Source organism: Pseudorasbora parva, chromosome 22 (genome assembly GCF_024679245.1).
Source record: "Pseudorasbora parva isolate DD20220531a chromosome 22, ASM2467924v1, whole genome shotgun sequence".
Classification (NCBI taxonomy): domain Eukaryota; kingdom Metazoa; phylum Chordata; class Actinopteri; order Cypriniformes; family Gobionidae; genus Pseudorasbora; species Pseudorasbora parva.
In genome coordinates this window covers 5,273,013-5,291,259 of record NC_090193.1, presented here as the reverse complement: position 1 = coordinate 5,291,259, position 18,247 = coordinate 5,273,013, and the positions used below count along the sequence as shown (strand labels likewise).

Below are 18,247 nucleotides of genomic sequence, written 5' to 3'. Positions count from 1 at the left end.
TGCTTTCTATGGGGTCAGAAAGCTCTCGGATTTCATCAAAAATATCTTCATCTGTGTTCTGAAGATGAACGAAGGTCTTACGGGTTTGGAACGACATGAGGGTGAGGAATTAATGACAGAATTTCCTTCCTTTACATTTGCCCAAAAAAATAATAAGTAACTCTTAATAAGTAACTAAGTAACACAATTAGTACTTTTTAAGATAGCAATACAATATTGTAATGCATTGCTTTTCAAAATAACTTTCTCCAACACTGTAGGTTTGGAACTACTTGAGGGTGAGTAAATGACAGAAACATTTTCATTTTTGGATGAGTCCCTTTATGGGTGATCGCCTCTGCGTAATCAAACGCATCAAGGGAGACGGATGCAGAGGCAATTGTCATTCAAATTTGCCTCAGACAGATGACTTCTCATGTCTTTTTGTTCTGGAGGCTTCACTGCCACACTGGAGCGCTCTCGCCACCAACTGGACAGGAATTACAGTTACAAGTTACAGTAGATCACCCTCAGTGTAATCTGTCAACAACAGCAACAACAAAATCCATCTGAAAATATTGTGTTAACGCGGCCTCTGGTGACGCACGACCTGTAACACATACACAGAACGCTGTCCACATGTAAAATACTGTAGAGACTGTTTCATTGGAATACTTGTGCATGTATGGCCTGAAGTTTAGTGACTGATTGGGATTGTTTTTCTCTTGCTATTTGTAGTTACGTTGGGATGTTTTATATACATATATATATATATATATATAATATATTTTAATAATCGTTATTTTCATCTGAGGCATTGGCAGCCAACCAGCATATCATGACCATTGTTATTATTATTTATTAATTAAAAATAGGACTTGTAATATACATATAAATTACACACAAAAAATCTTTCTTTTTATTAATGCAACACACAATAGGCCATTTTATTGTTGTCATTTCTTTTGCATGTTTGCTCCCAACAAATTCTATTGTACATGATCTTTGTCATACGGTGGGTTGTGAAATGCTTTGTATTGAAATGCCTTAACTAAATATTAATAAAAATGAAGTTTTTTCCAAACTCTTGTTCTCTGGAGAATGCATATGGCTGCTGGTGAACCATAAGTGGAAAGGTTTGACTGGAGACTGTGGTGCCCTGTATAGGAAAGCTGTGACGCCGCGTCCAGCAGCTCTTCACAGGTAATGTACAGCAGATATACCAGATCAATTAGAGCTTCAGGAGACCACAAGAGTCGCATTCAGGAAGGCTGCTAAGGATCAGACTATTTAGGGCCAATGAGAGTGAGTAACATTTTCAAGGCACTTTCAGTTTGGTGAGTTTCATTAAAGAATGTTATCAACTAAACAGAAAATGGGGAGGGTAAAAGAGAGAAAATATGGAGGGAATGATGAAATAGATCATTACTGAAATAATCAACAAAAGCATGCTGTGTTCCTCGAGTGATTTCAACTGGTTTCGTTTCAGGTCCCTCATTTTGCAAGTGCATAAAATGGGAGCTGCAAAAGTCACTTATAAGGTGTTTTAACACAGATGTGTGTCCAGTGTGTGTAAACAACCAGCCTATAATTGGTAATTGGGTTCAACCCAGTTCTTTTTTTAATAATCCTCAACAATCGTTATCAATCTCTCATAACAAGCTGTTTCATATTTCCCCCTACTCCTGCATAAGAGTAGAGAAACCTGCCCATGACTGTTGATAATGTTTTAATGAGAAGCACAGAGACGCCATTTCTGTTGATTGGCTGTATCAGCGCTAGAGTATTACAATGTCTGCACCAAAAACATTACAAATGTTCTGTAGTTTGATGTACCAACAAACATACACGTCTCCATAGACTCCCGGCATCAGAGCCACTGAGGATACTGTGGTTTCATTTTTAATTGTTTAAGAAAATGTGCTGAAGAATGTCGGTAAATTTGCACAAATCATTTTACGCATGACTGCTTCACCTACGAGGGTTAGCTGGATTTGGGAAAAGGATCAATACCAACACTCTGTGTTCTTACTTCATGATATCCAGATCAAGTAAGTATAGGTAGCCTACTTCATATCTTGTTAATGTTTGCAAATTTCCTTTCTGAATGAGGTTTTCTTGAATGCTGTATGGCTAATATGGTTACCATATCTGACTGTATTCACAGAGACTAGAGCTGTGTCGTCATTAGTTTTATCCCTGAAAATGCTCACTGCCTGTGTAATTCATAAATGCACATTTATTATGCATTGTATACTTTTTTACGCTCCCACATGAGCACCTATTTATACAACAATTTATAGATTAACATGACGGTACATGCTAGTCGATGAGTTGAATCAACGTAAATCCACAACAACTAACATTACATAAATGTATCCACTAACCACTCAGAAACATCCAGGTCCTTCTAAAAGTGTCAACCTCTGCTCGAGTCTCTCCATCTGTGTCTGACTTTGGTTCAAACATGTAAGGCTGCATTTCACAACTGGTTATTTCTGACATTTTGGCTGAGTGAGATTCTTGTTGTTTTTGAAGTTGTATCAGAAGCTCATGGAAAGCAGCCTGGAAGGGGGCGGGGAGCAACAGCTCATTTGCATTTAAAGGGACACACATAATATAAACTGCGTTTTTGCTTACACCCAAATAGGGGAAAATTTGACAAGCTATAATAAATGAATTATGCTGACACTTCACAGACACATTCTGGGGACAACTGAGATTTATATTACATCTTAAACATTAACATCTATAGCCCTGCAAAGCCTGAAATTATAATCATAGAACAGTTTATCGAATCTTTAGAGATTTTTAATGAGTAGGCCTATCATATCAACACATCAGGCATTTTTTGCTCATTTCTTTGTATATTTTAAGACTTGTATTAGTAGCCTACATTTTGTGAAGACTTTTAAAGAAATGAATCAACCACCAGATTACATCAAATCAGTCAAAAGTGGATTATTAGTATACACATATGCAACTCCGAAAAACTTGTTAGTTTTAAGTTAAGTAGATTTACATTTTTAATTAATTGCAATTTATTAAGATTAATTTAGTCTGACTTAAAATAAAAAGCGATCCCAACATTCTTTCAGTTCACATAACTTTGTATTTACTTATGGCAAAATTAAAATTTAAGGCAAAGGGTTTCCTCACTTTTTTTTTTATAGTCAACTGATCACTTTTTACATCAGTCTACTCCAAAGAGGAAAAACACCTCAAGTCCAAAACTAAGCAAAAATATGTAATTTGGTGCAGTATTTCCAAAAGTATGTTATCCAAAATCTGATGCTTGTAATAAAAATCAATGAGATCTTTCTAACAGTACAGCAGACTACTTTAATGCATATAAATATCAATCGCAGCTCATATCTGCCTAGTAAGATGATCTTTAAATGCTTACTTTGATGTTCAAGGCTCTGTAGATGTTTTAATACACGCAATGAAATACAATGATGATTGAGAGATGAACAAATAAACCTTCCTCAAAAGCCTGATGATCCGATTTGAAAGTCACACGCTGGTGTGTCCGGCTGTTGAAGTTTGAAAGGCATTGCCTTTGAATCTCGTGTAACTTTTCATTACATCTTGATTTGAATGAGGAATTGTCCTGTCAGAACTTAGATTAAAAGCTGTGTGAGGATCCACGCCTTCGCCGTAACTGACAGTGATGAAAGTTAAAGGTCAGTTCTGCATGCATATACGGATGAATTGACACCTGAATCAATGAGACGTCTTTGTCACGTCTTTCTGTCTCTCTTATGCACAGGCACTGCAGTCCCTTTCCTTAATGAGAGCCTTGGCCTCCGTGCCATCTGGGGGACTCGAGCAGCTGTCAGAGCCTCAGATCTGATCTGAGACCAGGCACCTGCACCCACACAATTACCAACACGTTCTCATGAGGACTCTGAGTGAACTGTGCCGTGGCTGACAGTTGACTCCAGGCCAGTGTGCTCTCATTAGACTCAATATCTGATGGCGGCCATTTTAATTTTGTTTTACTTTATTCCTATAAGTTTGTTAGTTTACTGCTTATTATTTATTATTATAATTATTTATACATACATAAAAACTCACACTCTGGTGTGTCCGGCTGTTGGAAGTTTGAAAGGCATTGTCTTTGAACCTTTGTAACTTTTCATTACGTCTTGATTTGAATGACGAATTGTCCTGTCAGAACTTATAAAATCCACTAGATTATTGATACTGCTACTATTATTACTCCTGCTACTACTAGTAGTAGTTGTAGCAGTATCAGGAATCTGGTGGATTTTGTAGGCAAGTTAAGACTTTTTAATTTAGATTTTTAAATGTACTATAAAGGAATCATTTTTAATAATAAATCTGTTGCATTTCACGGGTAGTTTAAGACTTACTTTTATGTTTTTAAACATTTACTGTAAGGGAATACATTTTTATTATTATTTAAAAGCTATTACAATAATGAAAATATGACATGATGGTGAGTTTATAATTTAAAGGGGTGATGAATTGAGAAATCAACTTTCCCTTGAGATTTTGATATATAAAAGGTCATGGTAATATAAGATTCAGAGCTGAAAACTTCCCTGTTAGTCAAAGAAAAGCTTTTATAGACACCAGGCCCAGAAAATGATCGTGAGATTTATTCTTAGTTCATAAACTAAGCAATAAACACGTCGAAGAAGATAGCAAGATATTGTGGAAGAACACAGTCGCTGAATAAGCTTCCTTGGGATCCTAATATTAGGAATGTGAATGTGTACACGTTTGTGTGTTCGCTTCATTTCACTGCGGAATAGTTTGTAAACAAGTCTCCAGTGCTGGATTTGCAGACACAATGTTGTGCTTCTATATTGGATCCGACCAGGGCTGGACTGGTAATCTGGCATTCCGGGCATTTGCCCAGTGGGCCGACACACTTTGGGGCCGGTGGTAGTGCCTTTTTTTTTTTTTTTGTAGCCTACCACTGACAACATGCAGCGATAGCAGTCCCTTGGTTTGTCTTCTGAATTGACAAGCCGAAGCGAGAGAGACCTCCCCTCCATATTAGGCCCTTTTTTATTTTATTTTATTTATTTATTAGTATTTGAGCGCATGGAACTGCAAAGGTGAATATCCACACAACGCAGCCGCTGACGAACGTAACGTTACGTTTAAATGCTGCTCTATACGGCACTTTGACTCTGAATTTTGTTTTATACAATCGTTTGATATGGAAAAATTACAGGTTCTGTGTTGAATCATGATTTCAGATGATGTGTGCTTTGTGATGGCATGTTATCCTGAAAACCATAATAAAAACCTCAGAAGATGATACACGGTGGTCATAAAATGATGGAGATGGTCAGAAACAATTCTCAGGTAGACTGTGGTGTTTAAATGATGCTCAATTGGTCCTAAGAGACGCAAAGTGTGCCACGACAATATTTTCCTAACTTCATAGATTTGCATAAATACAAGAAGCAAGCAACAAATAACATGGAGAAACGGCATCACACTGATGCACATCGGTTTGGAGATGAGCAGCGCCCCTTGGTGGACACTTGATGTTAACACACTGTGGTGTTTGGAGGAAGAAGTACCAGTGTGTTGTTTCAATTAGAAAATCTATCCAAATTATTATTTTTTATTATTTATTATGTAAAGCACTTTGAATTGCCATTGTGTATGAAATGTGCTATATAAATAAACTTGCCTTGCCTTGCCTTGCCTATTTTTATCAAGACCTGAAGAATATTACCTGTAAATAATATATATAAAAAATCTATATGTTCTCTAAAGAACTATTAGTTTATTCAAAACAAAGAAAATGTTTCCTCTCTTCATTTAGTGCAGATAAAGAGTTAAATGTGACATTTATGATAAAATGTTTGTTTAATAAATTGCTACGCGTGTATTTAAAGGTTGTTGGTCATGTTCTGTTAATGTTGGTAACCTGTACATGATGGACAAATACAAAAATCTAATAATTTGCAGTTTGTATGATGGCTTTCAATTATAATTTGACTAGCTATAATTGCTCATTTTATCCTCAGGATAAAAACAACAAGTATCATGAATGGACATTCCAGAACTCCTTCATCGTGAGCTCGATTTCTACTGCCACATCGATTTCTACATCGATTTATACTGCCACATCGTAAAAGATTGAGAAAAACTGTAATAATACGCCAATCAGGCATAACATTATGACAGGATGCAGTGATTGACACTGATTATCATCTCGGCACCGGTTAGTGAGTGGGGTATATTAGGCAGCAAGTGAACATTTTGTTCTCAAAGTTGATGTTAGAAGCAGGAAAAATGGGCAAGCGGAAGGATTTGAGCGAGTTTGACAAGGGCTAAATTATGATGGCTAGATGACTTGCTCAGAGCATCTCCAAAACTGCAGCTCTTGTGGGCTGTTCCCGGTCTGCAGTGGTCAGTCTCTATCAAAAGTGCTCCAAGGAAGGAACAGTGGAGAACCGGCCACAGGGTCATGGGCGGCCGAGGCTCATTGATGCACGTGGGGAGCGAAGGCTGGCCCGTGTGGTGTGATCAAACAGACGAGATACTGTAGCTCAGATTGCTCAAGAAGTTAATGCTGAGAAAGGTGTCAGAATACACAGTGCATCTCAGTTTGTAACATATGGGGCTGCAGACGCAGACCAGTCAGGGTGCCCATGCGGACTCCTGTACACTGCCGAAAGCGCCAACAGTGGGCACGTCAGAACTGGACACACAGAGCAATGGAAGAAGATGGCCTGGTCTGATGAATCACGTTTTCTTTTACATCACGTGGATGGCCAGGTGTGTGTGTGTCTCTTACCTGGGGAACACATGGCATCAGGATGCACTATGGGAAGAAGGCAAGCTGGTGAGGCAGTGTGATGCTTTGGGCAATGTTCTGCTGGGAAACCTGGGGTCCTGCCATCTGTGTTTAACACGTACCAAACAAGACAAGTGCAACAAACGATCCATGGAGGCCCTACCTCGCAACTTACAGGACTTAACGGATTAATTCACTTCAAAATGAAAGTTTCTTGATAATTTACTCACCCCCATCTCATCCAAGATGTTTTTTTTTCCTCAGTGGAAAATAAATTACATTTTTTGAGGAAAACATTCCAGGATTTTTCTCCACATAATGAACTTCAATGGCATCCAAAATGTTGAAGGTCCAAATCAATGCAGTTTCAGAGGAAGCGCTTCAGAGGCTCTGCACGATCCCAGATGAGGAATAGGGTCTTATCTAGACAAACCATCTGTCATTTTCAAGAAAAAACAAAAACATGTATACACTTTTAACCTACATGTCTCATCTTGCACTGCTCTGTGATGTGCCATGGATGACGTAATCATGTTGGAAAGCTATACATATATACATTTATTTATTTTATGACTGATGGCCTTTCTCTGAAACTGCATTGATTTGGACATTCAACATTATGGTTGCCATTGAAGTCCATTATATGGAGAAAGTTCCTGGAATGTTTTTCCTAATTTTTTTTATATTTCTTTTCAACTGAAGAAAGAAAGACATGAACATCCTGGACAAGATGGGGGTGGGTAAAATATCAGGAAATGTTCATTTTAAAGTGAACTAATCCTTTGAAGGATCTGCTGCTTGGAGCCATCATACCACAGCACACATGGGTCTAGTGGAAGCCTGTCCTTTTGGGCAGCAAAAGGGGGACCAACACAATATTAGGATCATACACACATATAATAATGAGTTGATTGATTGTTTCATGATCTGTAACAAAAGACAGAGAACTCTGTTTAAGACTAACTTACCTGTTTCTATCTTACTTTTGGGGCATAGAGTGAAGAAAAATGCAGCTTGAAGAGAAATGTGAGCACTATCTTGAGCTGGATAGCTCCAAACTAGCATTATCGCATTCGTATTATTTAATTTTAAAAGTGACACCGAGCTTTTCTATCCTTGATGGACGGTTATATTAGCCGTGGCTCCTTTAAGTACGCAGGTCTGACGTCACTTCCCTTCTGTTGAGCGCGCCTTGGACTATGCGCGCGAGCTAGCTGTTTTGTTGCTTTGAATCAAAAGGAAGTTTGAGTGAATTCAGATTTGATTTCTGATTAATTATGACTATCATTAAATGATTTTCTGCGAGCGGATAGATCTTTAATGTGAGAGATTTATACATTAGCGATCGCAGAGATGTCTGACATGGTCTGGTAAGTATTATTGTCTTGAAACGTTAATCGTTATAATCATAGACCTTAAAAATATTATAATATTAACACAATACAGTAATATGATATGTTATAGCGTACTTTTATATATAGTTAACGACTGCGTATTGTGCATATATTGCACACATACAGACACGTATACAAATGTAACAAGTTTTTTTGCCCAAGGTTGATACGAGATGATCTGCCAGGTAACTCTTTAACTTTACTGTAACTTAACTTACTGTATGTGTTTACAGTGTTTGCGCACTCTATTTGTACACATGGCATTACAGTGTAAACATGTTTTATGAGTGTAACGTTATTTCAGATGTCACCAACAGTCGACCTAACAAACATGCTAAACACCCCCAGGTTTACAGACCTGGCTTAAAGGGATAGTTCACCCAAAAATGAAAATGACCTCATGATTTATTCAGCCTCAAGCCATCCTAGGTGTATATGACATTATTAATTCAGACGAACACAATTGGAGATATTAAAAAAGTCCTGGCTAACGCAAGCTTTATGATTTATAGTAAATAAATGCACACCTTAGAATGTTCGTCAACCAATCAGAAAGAGGCATTCAGCAGCCCCCATGATATAATAATCAGCATATGTTCAAGTGATTGACCGTTGTCTGCAATCTTTAATTTGATATTGACTTGTATTTTGCAGGTTTTAAGCAGCTGATGAACTGGTGTCAGTAGACCCAGCTCTGCTGTTGAAAATCAGGTGAGAGTCATTCAAAAGGTCAAAAATGCAAATCACATTCAAAAATCATGCAAAATGTTAATTTTGTTTCTTGAGCTTAGTATTTGGCAGATATGTTATGCATGTGCAGACACTACTACGGTCAGGCGTAGAGAACATGTTCACATTTGACTTTACCTCCACGTATAAATACTACTGTACTACCAACTGTATGATTTATGATTGCTTGTCAGACTGTACAAATATGATCCCAGCTGTAAGAAATGTCACACTGGGGATCGTAGTTGTTTTAAATGTCTGACTGTTCGACAAAAAATGGACGCACGCAAGAAGACTCGTCCAGATTTTTTTGTCAAGCCTTGACCCGTTTGGTGACGATGAACAGCATTACATGCGGGATGGAAATGGTGGTTACACTGCAGGACTGCGCCTCATCTTCAGACACTGTATACCAGGGGTCTCACACTCAAATTACCTGGGGGCCGCTGGAGGTAGACTCTGGGTCAGGCTCGGCCGCATTGTTTTACAAAAACAAAAACAGCACAACTGATCCAATATCCTCAATCTTTATTATTAACAGTTCTTCAACATCAATGTTTTTTCTGAACATGAATGGTTCATATAGGCTTCTCTTGCCTACTTGTTTTTTTTAAATTAATTTTTTTTATATTGCCAATATATTTTGAGATCTTTGAATCTGGTTATCCTTCGTCCTTCGCACCTTTCTATCACCAACAGGTGTGTGATGGTAATTGTGTACTATGGCCAATAGAAATTAAATCATTATGTAATATTGAAATAATAAATGTTTTTATTTTTATTTAAAATAATAGACTAATTCAAAGCAAGGCCATAACCAGGTCAAACAGAACAGTGAACAGAAATTCTAGGTCTAATTCTAGTTGGGAACATAGGAAAGCACATAGGTAAACAAACTACAATAGATTTATTTGAATAAGATGTGTGTATATATATATTCTCTTCTCTGCAGATTTGGACCCAGTTGTTTTCTCCGATTGTACTGCTGTATGGACTTGTTCATGATGAACTGTGAGTTATTGGCCACGTGCAGTGCTCTGGGTTTTCTGGAAGGAGACGTTTATCACAAAGAACCAGACTGCCTTGGTAAAGCTCAGACCTTTAGCTCCATTGCATGCATTTTCAGTGTGATAATTAAAACTAATCTTGTGACACTCATGATTGTGTTTTTATTTGTTTATTATAGAGAGCGTGAAGGATCTGATTCGGTACCTGAGACATGAGGATGACACGAGGGACATCAGACAGCAGCTGGGTGCGGGACAGATCCTTCAGAATGACCTCTTACCCATCATCACCCAGCACACGCAGGACAAACCACTCTTTGATGCCTGTATTAGGTGATTGAGCTCATTTTGATGAAATCGATAAAATTGCTTGAATGGCAAAAAATGAGAGCCCTGACTGATTCATATCATTCTCAGGCTAATGGTGAACCTGACCCAGCCAGCGCTGCTCTGCTTTGGAAAAGTTCCTGATGATCCGGCCTTCCGACATCACTTCCTGCAAGTGACGTCATACCTTCAGGCCTATAAAGAGGTATAACGCACAACAAAGCCTGAAGGCTTGACCAGTGTTCCCCACATATTGGGCCTCATTAATGAAACACGAGCAGAACGAATTTGTGTCTAAATTGTTCGTAAAGCCACTCTGACATAAATTTTCGGATTCACAAAAATGTTTGTATTTTGAAAATGTTAGTTGGTACAAAAGAAATGTACACCTGCTCCCTACCACGAGTAAATGGTGCGTAAAACATTTGAACGTTCTGCCAGGCCTACCATAATTATATTTTAAGAATTGATTTGCCTCGTCTTTTTTTGTTTTGTTTTGTTTGTACTGTTTAACATTGGATAATAGGCAGCGCTTGTCACTGTCATCTTTTTACCAGGCAATCCAATCACAATAGAGGAGGGGTGGGGCAAAAACTACACCGACCAATCATCCCACTTGTACAACAACCGAACGACAATAATAGACAAGTTAATACTGCTTTTTACTGCATTTCTAAATTCAATAATATTCTTCAAAATGAGATACTAGCAGTAACACTTTACTGCCATGGATATTCTGTATCATTGCTACCAAACTATCTCAGCTGGAAAAATGCTGCCCTTGCAAAGCGCTTTCAAACACCACCAGCTGGCCGTTTTCAGAAGAGCACCTTGTGTTTAGCTGGCTAAAACATGCTTTGGTGGACACATGATCATTTAATATTTATTGCTAGTCATATGGCCAATTACTCTCTTTAGCGTGTATGCAAAATACTGGATCCAAACCTGAGAAAGAAGTCCAGAAGAGTCCACAGCGTTCCTGGCCATGTCATTTGCCGTTGTAACTCATGGGCGGGTTTTATGGTAATTAAGAATGAGTGTGCATGCGCTTCTTATTTACGCATGTTTGGAATTCATTAATATACACACGTTTAACTAACGAATTCGTGATATACGAAGCGTTTGTGAATCTGGAGAAGAGTTTTCGTAAAGATCCATTTTACACACAAATTACTCCGAATTTGCTCATATATTTACGAAAGTTTCATGAATGAGGCCCATTGGTTTATTTGTGGTGGCCCATCACAATATCAGCATTGACCATCATTTTCCCCGCCACATAAGAGGAAATTAGATTGTTTTCTTAATTTTTGCCATATGTAAACTTCTGCTTTCTATACGGTTGAAACATAAGCTGCGTTTCCATCAAAATGACCTTGAACAATTTGCCCCCGGAACTTTTTTGCTCCAGACCTGTTGCTGTCTGCATTTCCATCGCTGTCTGATGTACCGTGAAGATAGGAAAGTGACGTAGGACTTCAAACGACTTTCCAGTTCCGTCTCTGTATATAAGCTTAATGAAGCCTGAACCTCGTCCCTGGTGCATCAGTCGTGTTTTTTAAACTGTTGTTGATTCGGATAGCAAACAACTTTTACAGCACACACCACAATAGACTTGGTGGGTAAAATAAAATGCTGTGAGAACTCAACCAATCAGCATGTTCAGTGCCTAAGTCCCACCAACAAAAGTTCCCGAACTTTGAAAAAGTACTACATTGCAAGCAGGGATTTCTGAAAAGGGACATTTTTACCCGATATTCATTTAGACCCTGGTCCGTGCGGTTGAAACACAACGAGTACCACTCCAAAGCCCCTAGTTTCTGGAGAAAGGTCCTGCGATGGAAACACGGCTGTAATTAGAAGCTGCCTCATTACGGTTTTATTGCTGTACTCGTTACCAGTTTATTTAATTAAAGCTGCAGTAATCACTACGTGCAGTAAGATAAGAGAAACCTAAAAGCATGTAACCATCTCAATTTTCAATAACAATGCAGTATTATATTGAAAATGAAGTTCCAGCCTAAGGAAAAAGTTCAGAAAACCCACTTAGAAATCAGGAGGCTTTTCCCGTAGGCCTTTTTTGTTGTTTATTTAATGCCTTTTAATGGCAACACCTTTTGTTGAAGTGTTGTCATCGCATCACAGAGATGCTGTGTGTTTGGATGCGATAGCAAACCGCTGCTTGCGTGCAAAATTGGTTCTTGTTGATCTGTTCGATCATCCACGTTTTCAGAACCCAAATCGGGCTTGAACTGATGCGGTAAAATCACCAACATCATTATTAACTGTGTGTTTACAAATGCTTTAGAAGCCTATCCCAGAGAAGTTGAGTTTGCAGAATTTCAGCCCTATCCTAAAGATACCCGGATAATTCACTATTTCCTGTGGGAATTAGAAGTGCAGATCTGTGCACACTCTAGTTACAGCTTGTCTTTCGCTCCTTATCGCAATTAAACATTTGAAGTTGCAAGATCATTGACAAACTCACATGACAAAGCAGCACTGTGGCATTTCAAGAAGTGGTCTCAAACATCGTTCACCTTGTCCACGGGTGAACCCTGAATATTGATAAACATTATTAAAATAATCTTCTCTGTTTAAAGGCATTTGCAGATGAGAAGATCTTTACTGTGCTGAGTGAAACGCTCTACAACCTTCTGCAACTGGTGAGGTTCAAGTCTGGTCATTTGTGAGAAAAAAAAAAAAATATATATATATATATATATATACATTTTATATTATTTATAATTCCTCATATTTTTCTTTGAGGACTGGGAGCAAAGAGCTGAAGAAGATAATTTACTGATTGAGAGAATTTTGCTGCTGGTCAGAAATGTGTTGCACGTCCCTGCAGACCCATACGAGGAAAAGGTGAGAGTTTGTCGACTTAAATATGCTCACAGAAATAAACACTATATCCTTGATGTTCATTAAACTTGTAGTCCAAATAAAAATCCAAACTTAATTTATATGTATATAGATTTAACAAGTATAAGAGGTTACTCTACAATACAAACATAATGCAAGTTTCAAAACTCAAGATAACTAACCACTTGGTTTAAAGTATTAATTATTCTTTATATATTATTATTAGTGTTAGTATTAGTATTATTAGGGGCCAAGCACACTGTGACTCTTGTCATTGGCCATGCCCCTAATCCCCCATCTTTCTCAACCTTTTCACAAGTTTGGCAGGTGTGCTAACCCCATTTTCGCTACTAAAACTCAGAGATGCTATTAAAACCGCATTCAGTTATGAATAACTTAGATCCTTCAGACAGTTTGCCTTTGCGAATGTTTTTTGTGTCTGTGTTGGGTGATTTGCGTGCGTTTATGTGCAGAATGTGGATGATGATGCCAGTATTCACGATAAACTGCTCTGGGCGGTTCACATGAGTGGACTAGATGATCTGCTGAAGTTTCTGGCGTGTGCTCAGAGTGAACAGCAATGGAGTTTCCACATCCTGGAAATCATCTCCCTCATGTTCAGAGATCAGGTGATGTAATGACACAACAGGGTGATTATTCTGCCAATAAAGGATCTTTAAAGGAATGGTTCACTCAACAATTAAAATTCTATCATCAGCACTCATGCTACTGATTGTGCTAATGCACTTTGCAGAACACAATCTCGGTACTTGTTGGTCCATGCAATTTAAGAGAATGGTTATCTAATCTTTGAAGCTCTAAAAAGCACAAAAAGGGAGAAGTAATCCATATGGCTTTAGTGATTAATGACGAGATCTGATCGTAGCTCCATTTCAGTCTCTAGGCACAATGGTTTAAAACTGCAAGAGCTTGAAATCATGATCGCTAAGGAGATTAATAGATTGTCTCTTATCACTCAAAACCAAATTAGATTGCTTTTACAGGGTTTCAACAGGTCTTAATGTCTTAAGTTGGATAACAAAGTCTTAAATTCAATATTGTGGAATTCAATTATGGCTCTATGAAAAAGTGGACGGAGTTGCAAAATCCATTCATAAAAATGGAATTTACTGTATAATGCACCGAATGTCACCGAAGTTGTCAAGTTTTGGATGAATAAATCAAAAGTAGTTTGTTTTCTGAAGATGAATGAAAGGCAGTAAAATTTAATCCAACCATTAAAGCAGAGTCCAGAAAAATGTAAACAGGTTAAACTATAAAACAAGACAAACAAAAAATTTCATAGGGCCCTAAATTTAGGCATGTGCTCAGTTTTTGTTTTCTAGTACAAATTCAAATCATCCTTAAAATTAAGAAATTAATCCTTGTTTTATAAAACATTAAACAAAATTGAGTTTTTGCTTAAAACAAGAACAAATAGTTACTGTCATACCTGTTGAGATACTAATATTTTTTAAAAAGTATGGAGATCTTTTAAAAAATTTTTAGCTTTGAAGTATCTGATATAATTCATTGTGTGCTTAGACTTACATTTCTTTAATTGGTCTTTAAAAGATTTAATTCATAACCTACAGAAACCCAGTTTTATATTTATTTTAATAAAGGTTTGGTAACCATTCACTTGCATTTATTGTACATACAGAGATGAAATATTTTGCTTGTGGAAGTCAGTTAGCCAAATGTGTTGCCATGAGAGAACTTACATTTTTGATGAACTATACCTTTGTGATCGCAGGTTGAATAGAACAGTTTGGAGTATCAGAAGAAAATGCACAGGGAACACGGATCTTTTCATCTCACGTATTTGATAATGGCCTGTATGTTGTTTTTGACATGACTCCTGCAGACTCCTGAGCTTTTGGTGAATGCAGGACAGATGCGTTCAGCCCAGGAGAAACAAAAAGACATGCAGGAGCTGGAGTTATTGAGACAGAAAGAACTAGCTGAAAAACGCAGCCGCACGCTAATGAGAGGCACCAGGTGAGAGAATGCAATCATATTACGTGTGGGTCAAGACTATTATTTGATGGTATTGTTTTAAGCTATATTAAATGAATAGTTTACCCCCGTGTCATTAACCAGCTAGTCTTTGCACTAGATCATTCACATAAACCTACTGAGCAAATATAATAATCATTTCTTCTCTTATTAAGACACTCTCGTTTCCGTGGCTCGTATGTCATTCAAGGACTGAAGTCTGTTGGAGAGAATGATGTGATTTTTCACCAAGGAATTCACAATGTAAATGTCACTTTAAAACAGTTACATTCATTTTTTTTAAAAAGCCTCTGTTTTATTAACATGTATGGTGTTTTTATGTCTTAAATCTTAAGTACAAGAACTATTCTCATGACGCGGGTAAGCCTGTGAGACGTGTACCCAAACGCAAACAGATGGCTCAAGACTCAGAGAGCCAAAGACGCTCTGCATTAAATGTACGTCTCTTCCTACGCGAGTTCTGCATCGACTTCTTGGAGAACTGCTATAATCGGCTTATGTATCTTGTGAAGGTAAGAAGACAACGTCCACGTCACTGAAACTCAAGCTCTCTTTCTGTATGAGTTTTCCCTATCATGCGTCTTGTTTTTTTGAGCAGGAGGGGTTGATCCGGGAACGGGCCCAGCAGCACGATGAGACGTACTATCTGTGGGCTCTTACCTTCTTCATGGCCTTTAACCGTGGTCAGAACTTTAGACCGGATGTGGTGTCTGAGACCATGTCCATCCGCACCTTTCATTTCATTGAGAAGAACATCACCAACTACTATGAGATGATACTCACTGACAAGAGTGATGCCACATCCTGGTCGCGCAGGTTGGTCTTGTAATTGTACTCTTGGTTAGGGGTAGAGATGCACAGGTCGACTGGCCATAAATTGGAACCGGTTGGCTCCAAACGCACGATCGTATTTTGACTTTTTAGTTTAATTTTGGCCGATTTCTCTTCCAGACTTGTGCACTAACTGCATTACCACTAATTTCCCAAAATGCAATTTGTGTGGAAATATTATGAAGTCTGTAAATACACTGCAAAAAATGCTCTTCTTACTTAGTAATTTTGTCTTGTAATTTTGTCTTGTTTGTCTAAATATCTAACTATTCTTAAATCAAGATGCATTTAGTCTATAAGTTAAGCGAACTAAGATATTTTGTTGAAAATAAAATCAAAATGAAGTGAGTTTTTGCTTAAAGGTGGGGTAAGTGCTATCTGGTAACCGTTGTTGGTATTTCAAATCACCAAACAAACACGCCCCTACCCCCAAAAGGGTCTCGCCCCTATTTTGATAGCGCCGCCCCACACATACGTAAACCCAGAGGCATCAACGGCTATGGCAGAATCTCTGTGTATCTAATCCAGGTCGAATATTCAATGAACAAGTCATCCCTTCTATCACAAAAACACAAACCGTTTTTGTGAACAACTCTATAGTACACGAGCACACAGTCCAACTAACGAACAAATTACAATTATGACATGATTAGAGTTACAGCAATCACAAAAACGCACACAAACCGTTCTCATGAACAACTCGATAGTACACAAGCACACAGTCCAGCTAACGACATATTACAATTATGACAAGATTAGAGTCATAGCGATCACAAAATCACAAACTGTTCTCATGAACAACTCTATAGCACGAGCCGACAGTCCAGCTAACGACATATTACAATTATGACAGGATTAAAGATAGCGATCAAACCGTTCTCATGAACAACTCGCTAGAACACGAGCCGACAGTCCAGCTAACGACATATTACAATTATGACCGGATAAGGGTTATATAGATCATGAAAAGAGGAAACAAACATATAGAGTAAAGTATTCTACTTGTTGGACACATTGTGTGAGCTGATGCTTGAAGCACACAGGGAGGAGATTTAGATGCTCCATACGGTGTGGAAATGAACGGGTCTTTATCATCGCTGAAGTGAGACACAATACGATCGCAAAAGGACTAACAAGTGAACATGACACACGAGCATAGTCAAGCAAAAGCAGCATATATTAGGCTAGTTCTCAGCTAATGTCTGTCATGTGTGACTCGTGTGTTTTGAATAATGACGTGCACCGAGCGAGAGCGAGCGCTCTTCTCACCATCATTAGTAGACACGCCCCTTACCTGCTGATTGGCTACAAGTTTGTTATTCCACTCGGCCCGTGCCCTTTTTCTAAAACGGTTTTCAAATAACACTTACCCCACCTTTAAAACAGGCAAAATTATCTGCCAATGGGGTGAGAAAAATAATCTTTCTCATTTCCGTCCCAGACAATATAATCATTTTCTATAAACAAGAAAAAATATCTTAAGTCATTTTGTTTATCTAGTAAATGCATCTTGTTTAAAAAATATTTAGATATTTGGACTGAAAACAAGAAAAAAATACTAAATAAGAAGAGCACAGTTGCATTACAACTTATGAAATGAATCCCATCTCATGCAGGGTCCCCGCGGAGTCTTAAAAAGTCTTAAAAAGTATTAAATTTCAGAATCAAAATATAAGGCCTTAAAAAGTCTTAAATTCGCGGAAGCATTGCGTTCTAGGTCTTAAATAGTCTTAATTTTCCTACGTCCATGTAACGCAACCTCATTGAAACGCTCTCACCTCCCGCAGCTCGCGCGCACGTGTGTGTGTGTGTGTGTGTTCCGTGGTGTTTGTAGTTCTTTCTTTCGCTAGACCAACTATTGTTCGCTCTATACAACTACAAATTAGGCAAGCATGCCACGTGTATTGCAGCCAATCAGCTTTCGTGTTATTGGCACGAGCCTCTTTCTGATCGTACCCCACAGACGCATAAAACAGATTTTATTCTTCAGCTGAATCTGACGGTTCTTGCACTTCCGCGATCGTGAACGCGAAGGCGAATCTTTCTCACCATTTTGCATAATTACAACATAAAAGTATAATATACTCGATTGCACTAAATAGAGTTAATAACAGTGATGTAAACGCCGAACTCCGATGTCAGGCTGTGTGTGTTTGCTGCCTGTCAGCGCTCGCGCGAGTGTATTGAATGTGTTATTTTTAGGCTCATTAGCCTAACGTTACTCTTGAACGATCAAATATACACATTATGCATATGTCTATATCCTGATTTGAGTTAAAACGTTTGGGAACTGCCAGTAA

The 18,247-nt window shown here is 38.1% G+C and overlaps 1 protein-coding gene across 1 annotated transcript in view; it reads left to right on the top strand.

Moving 5' to 3' along the window:
- Positions 1-7,944: 7,944 nt before the first annotated feature.
- Positions 7,945-18,247, top strand: part of timeless (timeless circadian clock) — a 39,859-nt gene continuing 29,556 nt past the window's right edge. Inside the window, exons 1-12 of the mRNA XM_067431497.1 lie at positions 7,945-8,142; positions 8,821-8,877; positions 9,848-9,981; positions 10,082-10,235; positions 10,320-10,434; positions 12,833-12,895; positions 12,999-13,100; positions 13,571-13,726; positions 14,965-15,098; positions 15,272-15,359; positions 15,452-15,628; positions 15,715-15,932. Of these exons, the coding sequence (XP_067287598.1) occupies positions 9,885-9,981; positions 10,082-10,235; positions 10,320-10,434; positions 12,833-12,895; positions 12,999-13,100; positions 13,571-13,726; positions 14,965-15,098; positions 15,272-15,359; positions 15,452-15,628; positions 15,715-15,932 (1,304 nt within the window). The 5' untranslated portion in view covers positions 7,945-8,142; positions 8,821-8,877; positions 9,848-9,884. The remainder of the gene's footprint in view (positions 8,143-8,820; positions 8,878-9,847; positions 9,982-10,081; positions 10,236-10,319; positions 10,435-12,832; positions 12,896-12,998; positions 13,101-13,570; positions 13,727-14,964; positions 15,099-15,271; positions 15,360-15,451; positions 15,629-15,714; positions 15,933-18,247) is intronic.